We start from the raw sequence: 20,455 nt of genomic DNA, 5'->3' as shown, positions 1-20,455 counted from the left end.
CAATTCTAACCAACCCCTTAACATATATTGGATAACCCAAAACTATGATCAACAAAACATCACCTTCCTTAGCATAATTATGAACATACAAGCCTAATATTCATACTAAAACCTCTAATCACATCAACAAGCATAAAACCATAGCAATCATCAATAACCATGAACATAAAAACACTAACCGGTTACTCGGGGTTGAGAGAAAAGGGGTGTTCGGGTGGTCTCTTGGTTTGTCCGATCTTCCTTGTTGATAGCTCACTTGATCCGAGAGATATGAAGGAATGGGGAGATGATTTTGGTTGCTAGAAATTTAGGGTTTTAGGGTTTAGTGAAGAAGATGAGAGGAGAGTGTGAGAAGAGAGTGTGTAAAATGATTAAGGGAGGTGGGGTTGGGTTTATATAGTGCACCGAGTTGGGCTAGGGGGTTTCCGGGTTGGGTTTCTCGGTTACAAGGCCTTAACCGGCCCAAGTGCTTCACTGTTCACTCGAGACCGTGGTCTCGAGTCGGGTCTCGGGTTTGGTTCACATATATATAACACTTATATATATATATACGTACACATAAGTAAATCGGCACATAACACATAATAACAAATAGTTTTTCATATATTTTTACTGTTAGTCGATTACGTACACGTTTGTTACATCGAAAGGTTATCCGGAAAGATCCGAGGTGTCACAAACTTTATCTAAAAAAACTATATTTTCTAAAAAAATTAGGGAATTTAAGTTACATGTTTTTTAACGTCGTTTTGAGCCAAAAACAAAAACAAAAAAGCGCCAAGTAGTCTTTTTAAAAAAGTATTTGAAAATTTTGTGTTACATCTTACATACGCTAGAAAACAGTACAACATACAAATATTCAACTTTTTTTAAATATTTGGTCGGCGTTATAGTACAAAAGGGTTTAAAATAAGAAAGGTAAAACCACAATAGAGTGACAAGTGTTTAAGGAGGAATCAAGTGAGAAAGGTGGTTTTATTCTAAGAGGAAAAAAAGAATCAACACATGCAAGTAACATCCCTAGAAACATGCACATGCAAGTCACATGTTATTTCCCCGATTTTTTTAAACATTCGTACTTTTTATACGTCATTTTTTGTAATTTATATCGCAAAAATCGAGCGTCTTTTTATCTTTAATATTAGTAATCTATTGCTATACTTTTCAAAAAAAAATTGAAAACTCTGTTGCGTATTACCCAATGAACATGACGAAAAACATAATGAGTATTAAACTAAAAGACAATGAAAAGTAGACTAAAAATACAATTGATGACAACAGAAAAAGACATAATAGACTGTAGGCTAAAACACAATGGACATAACATAAAACATAATAAGTATCACACTTAAAATGCAATGTAAAGTAGACTAAAACACAATTTATGACAGCTGATAATTGACACAATTGAAAACAAAGTAAAACTCAATGGACAATAGACCAAAAACACATTGAATAAACAGACTCAAACACAATGGAAAATATACTAAAACACAATAAACAACAGACTAAAAACGCAATAAACAAAAGACTAAAACACAATAGACAACAAAACAAAAACACAATGGATAGTAGACTAAGCACATGACAAAAAACCTATAAGACAATGTATAGAAAACCCAATTATTATACCATCTTCATTGTGCCATACATTTTATTATAGGTTTTGATTAAAACATAATGGATGGAACCCAAATTAACTTTGTGTTATAAGTTTTGATAAATACACAATATATAGAAACCCTAGTAAAAATGTAATAACCAAAACACATTTGAAAGACACAATGAACAGAATCTTTAACACAATGCAAAGAAAACTTAGTAAATATGCATTTTCTTATTTTTCATAGAAACAATTGCATATTTCCCCTTGAAAAACTGCTTAATTGCGTATTTACCCAACTTCAAATTAAAATTGCATATATCCCCTTCCTTAACTATTAAAATTGCATATATCCCCTTTCTTAACTAATATTATTGCAAATTTACCTATTTTGATTTATTTTATTAAAAAATAAGTTATATAATGACTTTTTACCGTTATTTTTACTAAAACTTAAAAAAATACAAATTTATTCATTAACAAAAAGCAAATTTATCAAACACAAAAACAACTTATTATTTAATCATCTAATTATTACAATCGCCACCGAACTCATACCCATAATGATTCATGACTGTAAATCGAACACCAACTAAATTATGTGACTAATCACACACGTCATTGAATGGGTACAGCAGAAGTATGATAAACGCAACATTTGCTTTGACGCCATTAAAAAAAAGATGAATATCTATACTAGAATATAACATAAACAATCGTAACTGATGATATGTTATTATTTGGTCATATTTTTTAGGACCTGTATTGGGAGCAATGAAAATAATGTCAATCGCTCTCTTCTTTGCTCCTTTTGGTTCATATTTTCTAGGATCTGTTTTTGTGTTTGATAAATTTGGTTTCTGTTAATGAATAAATTTGTATTTTTTTTAAGTTTTAGTAAAAATAATGGTAAAAAAGTCATTATATAACTTGTTTTTAATAAAATAAATCAAAATGTGTAAATTTGCAATTATATTAGTTAAGGAATGGGACACATGCAATTTTAATAGTTAAGGAAGGGGATATATACAATTTTAATTTTAAGTTGGGTAAATACGCAATTAAACAGTTTTTTAAGGGGAAATATACAATTGTCCCTTTTTTATATAGCAATATCTCATACTTATATTAAAGATCAAAAACGCTCTTTATTATAGTGAAATTTTTTTTGAAGAAATGTTGTATGAAAAAGTTATGGTCGTTTTAAGTTGACGGGGATTTCCATGTGTCTTACATGTGGAGAGAAAAAGTCAATAAATGAAGGATTCCCCTTATGTATTTCCGCTATTTTCTTTTCCCTAAACCTAATCTCAACCCTCCAAATTTAAGATCAATAGAATAGACTAAAATCTTTCTTATTTATTTTGCCCTTTATATTTGATCCTAATTTATTATATTTAACGTTTATTTGCAAGGTAAAATTGTTTCAATATTTAAAAGTTTCAAAATCACTCATGTATTAATAATTTTAAAAAAGGTAGTAAAAACAGTTATCAACAGAAATTAAATAGTTACATTATATTATATTTGAATTACTTAAAAGAATTGTTAAAATTGTGAGTTTAGGATTATAAAAAAAGGAAATAGCTAATAATAATAAAAATTTCATAGTAAAAAATTGTTAATTCTAAATAATTAATAAAAAATGGAAATATCTATTCCTCAAAACACCAAAGGCTCGTTCTATGTCTTTCTGTGCCTCCATTTGAGCATTATTAAACTTTTTTTTATCTTTCCGTCTAATGTTGTAAGCTATGCAAATGATTTTACAAACATGGCATACTCCGGGTAAGTACAAACTATATTGCACTCCACACCGTTTAAAAAAAAGGCTTTCGGTCCAATATCACTTATATAGTCGTTGAAAATGGATGATTGATTAAAAATATTTAAATCATTATTTGCAGCATGCATACCAAAGAATACATGCACTATCCAAAGATCTTGTGATGTAACAACTTCGAGAATCATTGTCAATTTTTTATGATATCCACTTGTGTGTTGCTCGCGTCACACCGTTGGACAATTTTCCCACTCCCGTTTCACATAATCTAAACTACCAATCATCCTGAGAAACCATGCCGCTCTTCATGAACCTCTAAAAGTTGTTGTATGTCACCAAACGTAGGTTTTCTCAAATATTTTTTTTTAATATAGATCAATTACATACTCACAAAAATAATGGAGCCTTTCCCTCACAGTTCGTTCCGACATTTTTATATATTCATCTATTAAGTCGGAAGCCGTACCATAAGCCAATTGTCAAATCGCGGGCATGACTTTATGCAACGTGCTAAATCAGTGGCAGAATTAGCCCATTCATTTAGGGGTATCCCGATTTTTTTTACCATTCAATTATAAAATAATAAAAAAACGATAATAAATAAAGTAAAACAAATAACTAACATATTTGTCCTCTTCTTTTTACATAGCCCGAAATCGTTCCATCACATCGTCGTCTTTTACTTTATCAAAAGTTTTTTTATTGACCGCACAAACCCTAGCTTTGTTCAAATATTCAGGGCCCATTCGATTACGTTAATTCATCTTGACAAGCTTCAATTTGGAAAAACATATTTCAACGGTTGCGGTCGCAACCAGTAAAACCAAAGCTAGCTTCATTGCCCGATAAACCAAAGGACAAGAAGTATTGTTCCGGTTTCCACCATAAGACGAGTAAGATCACTTATTCAATTGTAATGTTGTTTTATTTCTTGGGCTAACTTTATCGATTATATTTAGTGTCTCCTTTCAATTCTATTATTGTTAATTTGGAATTATTTTATCATTCGGGCTTAATTAGTCTACAAGTTTTCGGTTGTAGAAAGTTTGGGCTTATAAAAAATTGGATTTTAGTAATATCAAGTATCTTATTTTTTTGGTTAGGGGTATCCTCATATTTTTTAGGTGTATCTTTTGTATAAAACAGAAAAAAAAACACTACTAATACGGGGTCGAGCCGTAGCCCATGCTACAACTCCTAATTCTATGGTTCCGCCCATGTGCTAAATCCAAGGTTACCACGCGCATCCTTTTTTGTTGAAAATATTCATATTTACTTGATAAATCATCTAATATTCTAAGAATTAAATCGCGGCTCATACGAAAAAAACGCCTAAAAGTAATATCATCATACGTCTGGTTGAGTGAAAAATAATGACTTACCAAGAAATCATGTGTGATGATTCGATCGCACACTATATATTTCCTCCTCTTGGGTTCTAAGGAGCACCCGTCGTCTTTCAATATAGTTTCAACCACTTTCTGAACCGCTGAAATTATTAGAGTCAGACTCTCGTCATCTAATGAGAATAAAAGAAGATTTTCAACCAAAGACGAAGACGAAGATGATAAAGATCATGAACTTAAGCCTTTCATTTTTATTAAAATAATGTTAAAATTGGGTGAAAATATAGGTGAGTTGAGATAAATGAGTCGGATAGGCTGTGTGTTTTTAAAAATTTTGGGTTAAAAGAGTTTAATATATAGTTTTTTTAAATTAAAAAAAAGTTTTTTTATTTAAACTAGACGTTCAACGGCTAGTAGCCACATCCAATCGCAGCCCGCCAAGTCACACCCCCATTCCCTCAACGTCGGCGAAGATCCTCTCACCCCCTCTCGCACGCCGCCCCCCACGCCATACCCAGGCCGGTGTTCTTGGTGTGGAGTGGCTTTCACACTAGCTTTCCACGTTCGCTCTGTGTGGTCTAAAGCTAGCTTGTCACCTAGTGAAAGGATAAGGATTGATGTAAAAGACATTCTTTTATTGAAGTCATTTGGGACATTTTTTTTAGTTAAATGTCATTTTAGTTCGTATGATTTCACCATTGTCATTTTAGTTAACGAGAAGGGCAATTTAAAAGTTATACGGCCGAATTGCACTTCTAGTTAAGAGTTACATATAAAATGATCTACTAACAAACCACATTACTAAAACTCTTCAACAGCTTATAACTCCACACACATAACCTTATTTAATAACATTCATACAATTTGATATCCATTTCAAGTAGAAAATAGTAATCGCCTTGTGCAATTTAATAACATTCATACAATTTGATATCCATTTCAAGTCGAAAATAGTAATCGCCTTGTGCAATATCGGTACGAAAAGTAGCAATCCCTCGAGTCATAAAGAAATCTCCAGTGCCACCAACAACTGAAAGATCCCTTGTTTCCTCACCCATCATGTCTGCACCCATAATGTTAATTGTTCCTTTATGTTCTGTGGAATTGAAAATCAAAGTATACGAAAACCAAGCATTATACTCGGTCTTCATATCATAGAAGTAAAACCCTTGTGCCCGAGCCACAGGGGGAGATAGGAGGTGGTTGTCTTTAGTAATGGGATCATCAAAGACCACAAGCATCCCATGGTTGTAGTTCCCAAGCTTAGTACGATTCGCGACAGTTGCTGATGTGGCATTAGCGGCATTGGTGCCATTGAAGAGGATGTCATGGTAATATAACACAAATCTCTTGCATGGTTTCTTCTCATCTAGTTTTTCTGAGTGAGCAATTATGGAAAAAGTGTGCAAGATAAGGAGGGAAAATAGAATGAAAACAATGTACTCATAAAAGTTTATACGAGCCATTTCTAGATTGGATTTGTGTTCATCAAGAGTTTCTTTATCCGATATATATAGTGACAAAATTACAACTTCGTAAGACCATGGGGTATGGTGAGGCGGGGGTTTGGGGCATGGGTTGATACGTGGGTCTGAACCATTAAGTGCTGAACTAGTAAGAGGTCTGAACCATTAAGAGCCTGTATGATGCTTAACAGTTCAGAGGCAAATGTCTGACCAATTCAGATTAGAGGTCTTAACCATTCAGACTCTGTATAAATCTTAACCATTCAGAGGCAAATGTCTGAACCATTCAGACATCTGCTCGTGAAACAAACAGTCTGAACCAGTGCTGAACCAATAAGAGGTCTGAACCATTAAGAGCCTCACTAAGAGGTAAACAAAGAGCCCCTTAGATGTTTAAAAAAGATTTTTATATATTTTCTATACTAAAATTTTTAAACAAACTCAAAACCAAAAAAAAAAAAACAAGGAAAAAACTAAAACTCAGTATCCCCTCTATGGGTTCCTCACTATATGCAGTATTATACGTTCGAATATTTTTTTCGAGTAATCCTTACCCATTTCAAATTTACATGATTTTATTTTCAATACCACATTTAATACATTCCTTATTTCTTTTTTATCAATCTCGTACGTTTTCATTAGTTAAACTTTACTATTTTATTAATAAAATTTTAATTCATTATTATTTTGTTTCTATTTTTCTAAATTATGTATTTAAGATTTGTGATTTTTCATGGGTCAATCTATTTGGACACCTTATCTGCCTATTTAGACACCCTTTGCCTCGTATAGGCCTATACGAGGCGTATAGGGTTACATCAAAATCAGTGCCTGACTGATGTCACTTCTGGTTTGACCCCTTCAAGACGCCTCGTATAGGCCTATACTGGGCGTATAGGACCCTTCGTATAGGCCTCATATGTGACCCTTTGCCCCTTATATGCCTCGTATAGGCCTATACTGGGCGTCTTGAAGGGTTTTTTTTTTTTTTTTTTTTTTTTTTTTTTTTTTTTTTTTTTAACAAACATTCTATACGATACAATACGATACTATCGTATCATATAGTGTAGTATAGGTCCCTTATAGGTCTTGTATAGGCCTATCGACGTATACGGACGTTGTATAGTGTAGTATAAGTCTCGTATAGGTCTTGTATAAGCCTATCGTGTTGTATCGTATCGTATAGTATAGTATAAGTCTCGTATAGGCATCGTATAATTAATATTAGTGTTATTGATATTAATATGAGTTTTTTTATAATTAATATTAGTGTTATTGTAATTAATATGAGTTTTTTATAGTTAATATTAGTGTTATTGATATTTAAAAAGAAAAAACAAAAAAAAACCCTTCAAGACGCCCAGTATAGGGCTATACTGGGCGTATACGAGGGGTCCAAAAGACCATTATAGCCCTGAATTAGGCCTATACTGGGGGCAATTCAGGGGTTTAATGGTCTTTTGGACCCTTCGTATAGCCCCAGTATAGCCCTATACTGGGCGTCTTGAAGGGTTTTTTTTTTTTTTTAACAAACATTTTATACAATAGTAATCGTTTTAGCAAACTTTTATACAAAAACAATAAAACTTTTTTTAAAAAAACAACTCAAATTACCCCATCAAAACACCCATTTTTTTACTCAAAAAACATCACCCTCCAAAAACAATCAAATTACTCTACCAAAACATCCATTTTTCAACTAAAAAAAAACCAACGAGGGGTCCTAATATTAATTACTTAAAATAAAAAAAACTTGTTTTTGTATAAAAGTTTTGCTAAAACGATTAATATTGTTAAAATGTTTGTTAAAAAAAAAAAAAAAAAAAAAAAAACCCTATATACGCCTAGTATAGGACTATACTAGGCATATAAGAGAGGCAAAAAAGACCAATTTACCCCCAGTATAGGCCTAAATCAGGGACTAAATGGTCTTTTTCCCCTAGACGCCCAGTATAGGCCTATACGAGGCGTATACGAGGCAAATAAGACAAAATATGACATAATCAGAGATTCTCTTGGAAATTGAAAAAGGCTATACGCCTCGTATAGGTCTATACGAGGCGTCTTGAAGGGTGTCCAAATAGGCAATAAGGTGTGTAAATATGTAGACCCTTTTTCATTTTCCTCTTTTGCCTTTTATAAATCTACATATTTAAAATTAAGAAAAAAACATGTATTACTAATTCAAATCATGTAATGTACAGGACTTTAAAATAAATTGATATCTTAATTCATGTACTACCAGTTGTGGTGAAAAACAAAGCCAACCTTTGGGACTCTTACGGTATGGATATTCCCTTACAAAAATGTGATGAAAGGACAAAGCCTACCTTTGGGACTCTGATGGTATGGATATTCCCTCACAAAAATCCAAAACTCCCCAACCCTTTTCATATATTGCCAAATTTCCTAATTATTATTTCATAATATAATATGTTTTAACGGTTAAGATATCACCATACCTACTATTTGGAGGATTTAAACTCACAACTTCTTAGTTAAGAGATACACCACCTTAAAACATTTTTGATCTAAAGAATAATCAATTCAAGGTGTGTATGTGTGTATATATATATATAGGGTCAGGATCATTTCAGAACCATAAATATTTACAGAACTCGCAGAAATCCTAATAAACAATCTTTTTATTTATACATTTTTATGTTTAGGATAATTTTATCATTTATTATGTGTATTTTTACAATTACATACATGTTAAGAGTAATTTTATCATTTTTTATATGTAATTTTATAATTACACATATGTAAACTAGTTTTTGTACATATATGTAATTAGTTATGACACATATATATAATTTTGGCAATTAAACATATGTAAACTACTTTTAACATGTATGTAATCAAAGAAATACATATAATAGATGATAAAAAGATTCTAAACACAAAAACTTATATATAAAATGATTGTTTATTAGAAGTTCTTAAAGTTCTGTAGTTATTTAGAGTTCTGAAATGAACTCAACCCTATATATATATATATATATATATATATATATATATATATATATGTATGTATATAGGGCTGGGCTCTATAAGAAACCCCATCTTTTTTAAAAAACCTTGGAAACCCAACCTCATCCATTGATTGTCTTTCATCCAACTTGATCAATGGCTCTCATCATTTTAGTAACAATTATAATTAAAAGAAATAGTATAATGCACATTTGAAAGTCTGGGAGGGCATTTTCGGTAGAACAAAACTCACTTTTTGGCATTGAAAATGACAAAACCCACTTGTGTCATCATCTCTCTCCTCTTTCTTCTAGTCAAATCTTTCAATTAACTATTATCTCTCTCCTCTTTCTTCATCATTGAAAAGAAGAAAGCTTCATGGTCTTTAATGGTGATCTTCATTTGAAGATAATTTCAGCGTCATGTGGTCTGAAAAAATCACAAAGACACACGCACGAGTGTGTGTGTGAGAAGAGCGATGACAAGATGAATGTTTTTAGAGAGAGAAAGTTGATGTTTTAGATAGAGAAACAACAATCTTTATCACAAAGACACACGCACGAGTGTGTGTGTGAGAAGAAGGTTTGAAGATCTTCTTCGTGTTCATCGGACGGGTATAGATCCGGTAAGTGTTCTTGAAATATCATTTCACATTTGATTTTTTGTTGAAATGGTTGTTAATATGTTTTTGTGTGCTGAAAGTGTTTTAGTATTGGTTAATGGGGTATTCATGGTTAATGTTAATGTATTTTAAATAAATCAAAAACTTTAGGATGAGATTTTGAACGGGTTTTTTTTTTGTTGGTTTGGTTGCTTGTTAGGGGCTTTTGATCTTAACAGTAGCTGTTTTTTTTGTTGGTTTGAGTTGCTTGTTTGGGTTTTTGATCTGAACAATAAGTGTTTTTTTGTTTGGTTACTTGATTCACAGACTCAGGCCCATAACATGTGTTAAGCCCCCCTGTTATAATGTTATATAACGTGTGTTTATTTACAGAAACAGATCCATAAAAGATATTCAATTGACAAGCTGGATGGTTGCAGGCGACGTTAATGCGGGGACATTGAATAAGTCACATCCTTTGGGAAAGAAGTCTTCGTTCATTTATAACATGTGTTAGTGGTTCATGCTGTAACAGAACACCATGATGTAAACCTGGCATGTGTTCATGTATAACATGTGTTAAGCCCCTGTTAGAATGATATATAACATGTATTAACCTTTTGTTAATTAAAAAAACAAGTAATATCTATTTTATTTTTGTTGATGTTTAAAATATCCGATAATGTGGATACTGAGCGTAAAACTTGTACAAGTAATAAATGTAAAAGTTAGTATGTAACGTGCAATATGAAACGAGCCATTTATGGTAACACATGTACTGGTAATTTTTGAATATATAATATGAAACGGGTCATTTGTTTTGCACATTTTGGAATGTATAACATGTGTTAAGCCACTGTTATAATCTTTTTGTAACCTGACATGTATTCATGTATAAGCTAGTGGTTTACAATGTGTTAAGCCTCTGTTATAATCTTGGTTTAACCTAACATGGTGTCATGTATACCTGGGATAAAATGTGTTAAGCCTCTGTTATAATCTTGGTTTAACCTAACATGGTGTCATGTATAAGCTAGTGGTTTCCAAAACACCATGAGGTGTATATACATACTGTAACATGTATTAAGCAACTGAAATATATAACATGTGTTAAGCATCTATTATAACATGTGTTAGGACTTCCATAATAGAAGCATAAACTCCAATAGTAACTTAATAACAACAGAGTAAACCTGATATAACGTGTGTTAAGCCTCTATTATAACATGTGTTAAGACTTCCAGAATGGATGCATAAACTCCAATAGTGTGTTAAGACTTCCAGAATGTGTTAAGTCCAATAGTAAACTCCAATAGTAATATGTGTTAAAACTTCTAGAATGGATGCATAAACTCCAATAGTAACTTAATAACAACATAGTATACCTGATATAACGTGTGTTAAGTCTATTTTATAACGTGTGTTAAGACTTCCATAATGTGTTAAGTCCATACCGTTTTAACATCATGTATTAGACAAAACAATAAGAGTCTTAAAATACATATTACTAGTAAACGAAAATACATAGCACTAAGAAAAATGGTGGAGCTTCCTTTGACAGTCTGCCTTAGCTTTTCAGCGGCTACCTTTGCTGCCTTAGCTTTTCAGCGGCTACCCTTGCTTTATTGTTTGGGTCGGTCTTGAAACGGTTTGTAAACATGTGGGTGTGCGTATGCCATGGAAGTTATAAAAATGTGTTTTCATGTCTCACGTAACACGTGTTACGTTGTACATGGGTTTCATGTCACATGTAACACATGCATGTCCGAGAAGTTCAAACTATAACACGTGTTAGTTGTGTTGTGCTGTAACATAAACATGGTCATGATCCTTGAGCATCTGATCCACGTTTGACGAAACCAACGTTTGCTATAACACGTGTTATTTGTGTTGTGCTGTAACACAAAAATAAAAACCTGTAAATTACATAAACATTTACCCCTTTTAAGAACCATTTTAACAAAAAAAATCATGTTTCATCTCTAAAACAGCCATTACACAAAAACCTATTAACAACCAGGTTTTATGAATAATTTTTGATATTTTAAGTGTAAAAAATGGAGCCAGTCGTTGAATATCATCTTATAAAGTCCATACCTATATCAATTTTAAATTCAATATTTTATTGGTTCAATATTTAAGTGTAAAATAGTAGAACCGTAATTATAATCATCTTTCAAAAGTTCATACCTACATGCTCAAGTTATCAACTAACATAAACTCCACAAAATCAGAAAAATCCATACGAAATACCCAGAATCAAACATATATGAAAACATATGTTGCATAAAACTAAAAGAGTGTAAAAAACTCACAAATATCAAGATCTGAAACAACATATACAAATCATATTTTATATAAACAAAAAAAGTGTAAAAAACTCACAAATATCCAAATCTGTAACAACATTATGAAACATGTGGACAAAGGAGATCTAAAAGGAATGGAACAAGATCTAGAAGGGGTTTCCACGTGGATCTGACTTCATATATTAACATCTTCATCACAAAACCACGTTCTTCATCAGGGATTGATCGATCTGATTTTCGTTCTTCACTTCGTTCTTCATCGTTGTCAATGAACCTGTTGGGGAAACTATGGACCGGCGACATTAACTCGAAGGTTGGTGGATTTGTCTCCATGGACATTAATGGAGAAAGGATAATTTTTGGAGAAGATGATAATGGTTTTTCTGTTAAAGAAGATTTAAAATGAAATATTGTAAAAGAAATATGGGGGTGGGTGATTTGTACAAATGAGTTGATGGGCATTAAATGTTCATGTCAAATCAAGTTGGTAAAATATCTTGGGTAGGGTAAATTACTGATATAACCTTGTAAGCAAAAAGGAAGAGAAGGTGACTATGGGCAACGTGGATAAATGTAGGCCACAAGTTGAGTTTGCTAAGTTTTCTAAAAATTTGGGGTTTCTTGTAGAGCATTACCCTATGTATATATATATATATATATATATATATATAGGGGAAGGTTCATTTGAGAAGAAATTTAATGTGAGAAGAAAAAGAAGAAAGGGCATAATGGTAAAACATTAAATAGTTTATAACTACTTCCATTAATTATGTTATCTCTTATTAATAAAGAAAAAACATTTTATCCTACACATTTCAAAATTTATCCTACATATATATCTTACACTTACCGAAATTTACCCTACGCATATCTATATTTATCATACACATTTAAGAATTTATCCTACACATACTAAAATTTATCCCACACATACTAAAATTTATCCAACACATGTCGAAAATTATCTTCCACCCTAAATTATTTTATCTTGAAAGAGTATATTTAAAATGGGAGTTACAAGTTTTAATTAGTTAGCTAATTAATTACAATTAGAAATTTACCTATATGCCCTTATTAATAACATTAAATACACATATTAAATGAACTAAAATAGAGCATTTCTATTGGTTTAAAACTTATTCTTTTTATTCTTACAAAATTTTTCTTCTCATTTAAACCCTCCACTATATATATATATATATATATAGAGAGAGAGAGAGGAAGGTTCTATGCAGAACACAAAATATTACCAGAACACGCAGAACACAATGAATCACCTATTTTTTTCAAACCAAAAAAGTAAATGAAAATATTGAAAATGTAAGATTTATTGTTTTTTACACTAGAATTCAAAAACAAAATATGAAAAATTTTCACTTTCTGTATAACCTACACATATATAGGTTATGTGTAGGTTAAACTACCAACATGTATGTAAGCTACGTGTAGGTAAAAACTATGGTTTTTTATGTAATATATAATACACATATGAATGTAAGAAACATAAAATTAAAAAAAAAACATGAAACTTAAATCCCAAAATTTAGTGTTTTAGAGTTGTTCTTTTTGTTCTCGCAATAGTTAGTGTTCTGTAATGAATCTCATCATATATATATATATTCATACATAAAGATGTTAATGTGTGAAGTGTGTAGAGCATTATATTAGTTATGCTTACAAAATATTGAATTCCAGTAATTATTATTACATCATAGTTTTGAGTAGTTCACACTGAACAAATTTGTTTATATATAATCATAATACATATACACACACACACACACATATATATATATATATATATATATATATATATATATATAGGGTAGGGTTCTAGAGTGAACAAACTCCCAAGAGTGAAGTGTGTGAACAGATCTGGACCGTTGATTTGCATCATCTTTAGATATTAAATGAACGACATGATTGTAATTATTTTGTTATTTTTTTCTATTTAACTCAATGAATAAGAGTATTTGTGTAATTACACAATGTAAAAATTCAAAACCCGGAAACTTAATAGTTTCCATACCTTTTCGATTTCAAGAATCCCTTTAATATCGCACATCCAGTTTTACAAGCCCTAATATTCATCTTTTATGCGACAAACATCAATCTCTCTCCCTTTAATAGTGATACGGTTTTCAACATCAAAAGTACACAATGATAAACTGTAAATGTGTATATGATTCAGTAAATCGATTCACGTTGTGTATGTTTTATACATCTTTGAAGAACATCAAATCGGAAGCTAGGGTTTCTTTAACCTCTTGTAATAGTTGTTTAATCACGATTTTTTGGTCTAGTTGTGTATTTTGATCTGTCATTGTTCAAGTAGATGATTAAATTAGAAAGGACAGGGTTAATTAAGAAGATAGTTGATTGTACTCTGTTTTTGAGGCATTATAAGCGCCTTAAGATTATGCTGTTAGTTTGGTTGATTTGGTGCAAAATCTTTGAAGTACACATGTGTACAGCGAGCACAAGAGTTTGGAATTCATTGGTTATTTAAAGTCGTTGATATACACTTATGTATGGCTGTCAAATTAGGGGATTAGGTGTACACATGCATATCATAATGATTGTTTATTGTTTTGGGTGAAAATTTTGATTTCTTGAATGCTATTGATTTGGGTCAAAGTGTAAGTATGTACACATGTGTATATTTGTTGAATGTTAATTTCTTGAATGCGAAGGTATAAGTGTGTACACATGTGTATGTTGAAGTTAAGCTGGTTTGACAAGTTGATTTTTTTTAGGATTGTAGGTAAAAACTATATATTATTGCATTAGCATACTAGATGAAAGCCATGAGAAAAATCATTTAACAAAGCCCTAAATTTTAGTCTGAAAGAAAATATTTTTTTATAAAAAAGTTCATGAAAAATGTCCCCTTCCATAATTAAGCATACAAGCACAAAAATAATGACTCCTTATCCACTGTACCTTCCACAGTATTCAAAGCATGTATACTGGTCATGAATAGTGAGGCCTGTAGTTTTATAAATGATCAATGTTATCTTAGTTTTATGCTGTCATTTTTGTTAATGTGTTGTAACCTCGGTTTACTCTGTTTTTTGAACACATAATGCATATTGATTTGATACACTTTTCGGAATTTTATTTGTAGTGTAGTTTATATCTTTTTGATAGTATATTTTTAATCATACGTCAGTATAGTCCAGTCCGGCGTACACATGTGTATTTACTTGGTACACATATGTATGTTTCTGTTATACACATGTGTATGTACACAAGGTACACACGTGTATTGCATAATGTACACATGAAAAAGTGCTGGTAGTTTAGCGCAACCCATCTGTTTCATATTTACAAATTTTGACCCAAAACCCATTTCAATGTGTTACCAAACCGGCCCATTGTTGTGTAAATGTAGGAGATAAAAACACACCTGTCGTAGCTCCTATCATAATCGGGATCCTTTCGCTCAACTTCACGGTCCCGAAAGATTGCCACTTTACTATTATTCCTAGACCTACTACTCGGCTCCTCTAATCTAACTCTACTTGCAGAACCCGAACCGGTAACCGAACCCCTGCCACTATTAACATTCATTCTCGTTGTTTTGTAATTGTAATTGTAGATTATAAATGTGAAAATTCTGTTAAAATATACATTCTTTTTGTTGTTTTTGTGCGTTCAGGCTGAAGATCTGTTACGAAATGGAAAGTACGACGATTCTTAACGTATCGAAAAATTCAGAAGTGCTTTATTCCTGGTGGTCGAGAAAAAAGCATCACTAATGAGTTTGTCGGATTACTGTGTAATATGTTTCCGGATCCTTGAATATGACCATTTTTATTTGATTTGCTTTGATCTGGAAAACATAGCGATAATGGTCATCGATAATATATGGATGTAAAGGAAAGCCCCATTCAGCAAATCAATGATGACAATTTTTTCAAGAAGACGACGCCATACAAAGTGGTAATTAACATTTAAATACATCTAGTTTTAATATTTAGTGGACAGTTAACTCATTATGACATGATCTTTGATGTCAGAAAGATGTTTTCACAAAGTATCTGAAGCTGTTCAATAATCCGAAGTATCCGCAAATTGAAAATGCATTGCCGCATAGGTTGGATTTTGATTGGAAGACGATCTACAACACGGTTGATTACGGGGTGTTTGTCATGCGTCATATGGAAACTTGGTTTGGCGTAACAGTTGAGAAATGGGATAGTGGCTTCCCACTTACACATACCGCCAAGAAGGCGTGCTTAACACGTTTAAGGAAGAAATATGCGGTGAAGTTGGTAACTTCAAACGTTAACATGCATCGTAATCGTATAATGGCTGAAGTAGTAGAATACGGAATGGCGTGCGAACTAGGTTAATTAGTATGTTTCTGGTTAACCAGCTGGGGTAGCCCAGTTGGCCACCGACACCCACCTCTTACCTAGAGGTACCGGGTTCGATTCTTGGGGCGAACAAAGTACCCTTAGGCGTCGGCTCGGCAAGGGTATTTACTGCCAGGCTCAGGCTTGTCGGGTGGCGGCCTGGGAGGGGTTATCCCCTCCGCGGTCAGGGGTACCGTGCATTACCCCCTAGTACGTTTCTGGTTGTTGACAATAATATACATTTGATGGTATGTTGTTTTGGTATTTTTAACGTTACTGGAGTTTTGTTTTGTTTTTTTTATGTTTTGGTATTTTGTTTCAGTATGGTAGTATGGTATGTTTGTTTGCTTGGTTTGACAAACATTATGGAACTTGTAATTCCTTAAATATAATATAGTTTACAGGTACTGATACTATGTATGTATGATTATGTAGCTAATTACTCATATGTACGATGTTGTACAGTATCTGATACACATATTATGTAACTAAGTACACATGCGTACAGTTCTATTCATATCTAAGTACACATGTGTATACTGTTGTTAATGAATGATGGGTTTATGAAATATGAATGTTACGTGGATCTTAAATCGAAATTGAATTCTGGTGATGAAATCTGAAAGTTACGTTTTGTTGATCTTAAAAATCGAAATTGAAATCTGGTGATTTGTTATTTGTTTTGATAAGTATCTTCTTAAAATATAAAAGATATTGTGGATAATGAACTAAAAATAGGAAAGATGTAACTGAATTCAATTATTAAAATAATGATTTAAGTCTAACTTTTTTATATAATTACAATCCTACCCTTAATAACTAAAAAGGAAATCAAGGGTCCAGATCAGTTCACGCAGTTCACTTTGAAGATGTTGTTCACAAATGAACCTAATCTTATATATACATACATATATATATATATATGTATATATGTATGGGAGGGTTATCTTAAGAACGCTAAATATTGCGTGAACCGTGAGAGTGAATGAAAAAACCAATCAAAACCGAATTTTTTTAACACAAACCTCATTGTAATAAAAATTCAACATCAAAAAAATAATTTACAACATCATATAATTCATTTCTCCTTCCAAAATCACTCTTACTAGATTTTTTACACATGTGTAAATATAAAAAATTTACACGTGTGTAAATGGCAAACTTACACATGTGTAAACTTTCTTTATTTACGAATTCACATAAATTTAAATGTGTAAATTTAATTTTTGACATTGTATTCGGATAATAATAGCAAGTGTAAAAAGAAATTTTGAATTTGAATTGTTTTTGACCAAGTTCTCGTTCTCACGGTTCTCACAATATACATATATATAGAGGATCCTGTAAAAAGTGCTTAAAGTGTGAGAAGTGTATTATAACACTATATAAACACCGTATAACAATATGTAACACCATATAATACCATATAACACTATGTAACGCTATATAACATTATATAACAAATATAACACTATAGTTTGTCTGATAGCATGTCTATGATAGATGTATAGTGTTATATTTGTTATATAATGTTATATAGTGTTACATAGTGTTATATGGTATTATATGGTGTTACATATTGTTATACGGTGTTTATATGGTGTTATATAGTATTATATATAGTGTTATAATACAATTCTCACATTTCTCACACTTTAGGCCCTTTTTACACTATCCTTACACTATATATATATATATATATATATATATATATATATATATGAATACTTGTCCCTTAGATCCGGGCGCCGCATTGTGAAGGCGTTAACCGGGCCATTGGATTATATAGAGTACAAGAGGGAAAATAAAAATTAAATTAAGATTAATTGCATAATTCATTAAATATAGAGTCAAGGTTTCCAATGAAAAGAAAATAACTTTATAAGAAGCAAAAATAATAAGTTTAAACTAATAAAAATGTTTCATTTGATAATAAGTTTAAACTAATAAAAATGTTTCATTTGATATTTGTATTTAACGAGTTGACGCTACCCGCGCGTTGCGGCAGGATGTTGATTATGAATGTTTATTATTACTATGTCAGATAGAAGCGAAAATTCTTTGATTTTGTTCTCTAAGCAAGATGGTGTTTGACGACAATGCCATCTGTGGTTTAGATTAGAGTTACGTCTTTCATTCTAAATAGTTGTGAATCATGTAAGTCGATTGCAAAAAAAAAAAAAAAAAAAAAAAAGAGAAGCACCGTTTAAAGAAAGTGTTGGTGAATTAATTATCATATACTTGATTTGTTATGATGTCGGTTGCAAAAAAATAACAATAAGTGATGCACCGTTTAACGAAAGTGTTGGTAATTTAATTACTATATTTTTTTTGAACGATTTAATTACTATATACATTCCTTCATTCTAACTAGTTGCAACTCATGCATATCGATTGCAAAAAAAGTTATGCACTGTGTGAAGAAAATATTGTTACATCATTTGTAGTGCATGTCGATTGCAAAAAAAAAATAATAAATAAATAAAAATAAACGCACCTTTTGATTAAATTGATGCATCAACATAAATAAGAATGTGGTGTATTAAATTATGTATTTGATGTACAATTTCTATAATATTTAATTAAAACTTACTACTGTCAAACTTTAGATACATAATATCGAAGACTCGCATAACATCCAAAACCTTCATAGAACCTTTTAAGTTTCTTCACATTATATATTTATATTAGAATTGCATGTGTCACTTATATATATAGGGTGGGGTTATAGAGTGAACATTAGTGTATTTGCGAACTGAGTGAACAAATCATGGCCATTGATTTACACACGTGTATGGCTCGGATTTCATCATGAAATCGTAAAACACACTTGTGTATTTCATCATCAAATCCTGGCCATTGATTTACATACATGTATGGCCAGGATTAGTTCGCTCAGTTTGCAAATACACTAGTGTTCACTCTTGAACCTAGTTATATATATATATATATATATATATATATATATATATATATATATATATATATATATATATATATATATATATATATATATATATAGGGTTAGGTTAACGTACAATGGCCCTTATCGTACAATATGTACACGATCATCTCAGCCGTCCGATCGGGTGCGAATTCACTTTTGAACATGCGATTTGTGCTGAAAAACCAACATGCGAAATTGCATAATATACCAACATGAGATTTCATCAAAAAAATCAACATGTGATTTCGAACATGCTTTTTTAAAACGTGCGATTTCACAATATCGTACGTTAAGGATATTGTATTTTACACTTTCACTCTATATATATATATATATATATATATATATATATATATATATATATATATGAAGGGTTGGGACTTTTGTAAGGGGCGTGATATATTTAAAAGTAGTTTGAACGTTTGCGACTTTATAAAGGGGTGTCATATATATTTAAGAGTTATGACTTTTTGTAATGGGTGTGATATATTTAAAATTAATTTGAAGTTCGTATGTATGTATAAGAGGGGTTTTTTTATTGTAAGGGATGTGATATATTTAAAAGTAGTTTAAAGGGGTGTGACTTTTTGAGAGGGTGTGATATATTTAAAAGTTGTGACTTTTTGTAACGGGTGTGATAAAGGTAGTTTGAAGGGTTGTGACTTTTTTGAAGGGAGTGATATATTTAAAACCCTTCATCCAAACAATTGTGTCTTAACTTAATTTTTATATGTATAATATGTATAATATATATAATATATAATTTATAATTTTCAAAAGGTTCGTTGGTTAATGTATTGTACATATGATAATTAAGCAAAGGGGTATGTATGTGTGGTTTTTAAAAATCGTAACTTTTCATTCTAGAGAGGCAACACAAATTGCTTTTTGTAGGGTTATATAATTATTATATAATATAATAATTAAGCAAATGGATATGTATGTGTGATTTTTTAATAGTCGCAACTTTTCATTCTAGAGAGGCAACCCAAATTGCTTTTTGTAGGGTTATATAATGTTATTGTAGGGTACATTGGTAATTTTATAAGACTACGTCATCTCCACC

General features: G+C 31.4%; 1 protein-coding gene across 1 annotated transcript; it reads right to left on the bottom strand.

Moving 5' to 3' along the window:
- Positions 1 to 5,530: 5,530 nt before the first annotated feature.
- On the bottom strand, positions 5,531 to 6,198 carry LOC110930403 (dirigent protein 6-like). The gene has a single exon (XM_022173703.2). It carries the CDS (start codon positions 6,196 to 6,198, stop codon positions 5,641 to 5,643), a length of 558 nt encoding a protein of 185 aa, XP_022029395.1. The 3' UTR covers positions 5,531 to 5,640.
- Positions 6,199 to 20,455: the final 14,257 nt, after the last annotated feature.

The sequence above is a fragment of the Helianthus annuus genome, chromosome 3 (assembly GCF_002127325.2).
Source record: "Helianthus annuus cultivar XRQ/B chromosome 3, HanXRQr2.0-SUNRISE, whole genome shotgun sequence".
Taxonomy (NCBI): domain Eukaryota; kingdom Viridiplantae; phylum Streptophyta; class Magnoliopsida; order Asterales; family Asteraceae; genus Helianthus; species Helianthus annuus.
The sequence above is the reverse complement of the archived record's forward strand: the minus strand, read 5'-3'. Positions and strand labels throughout refer to the sequence as shown.

Excerpts from the sequence above, each read along its gene's own strand:
- LOC110930403 (XM_022173703.2), bottom strand. The coding sequence starts at position 6,198 with ATGGCTCGTATAAACTTTTATGAGTACATTGTTTTCATTCTATTTTCC.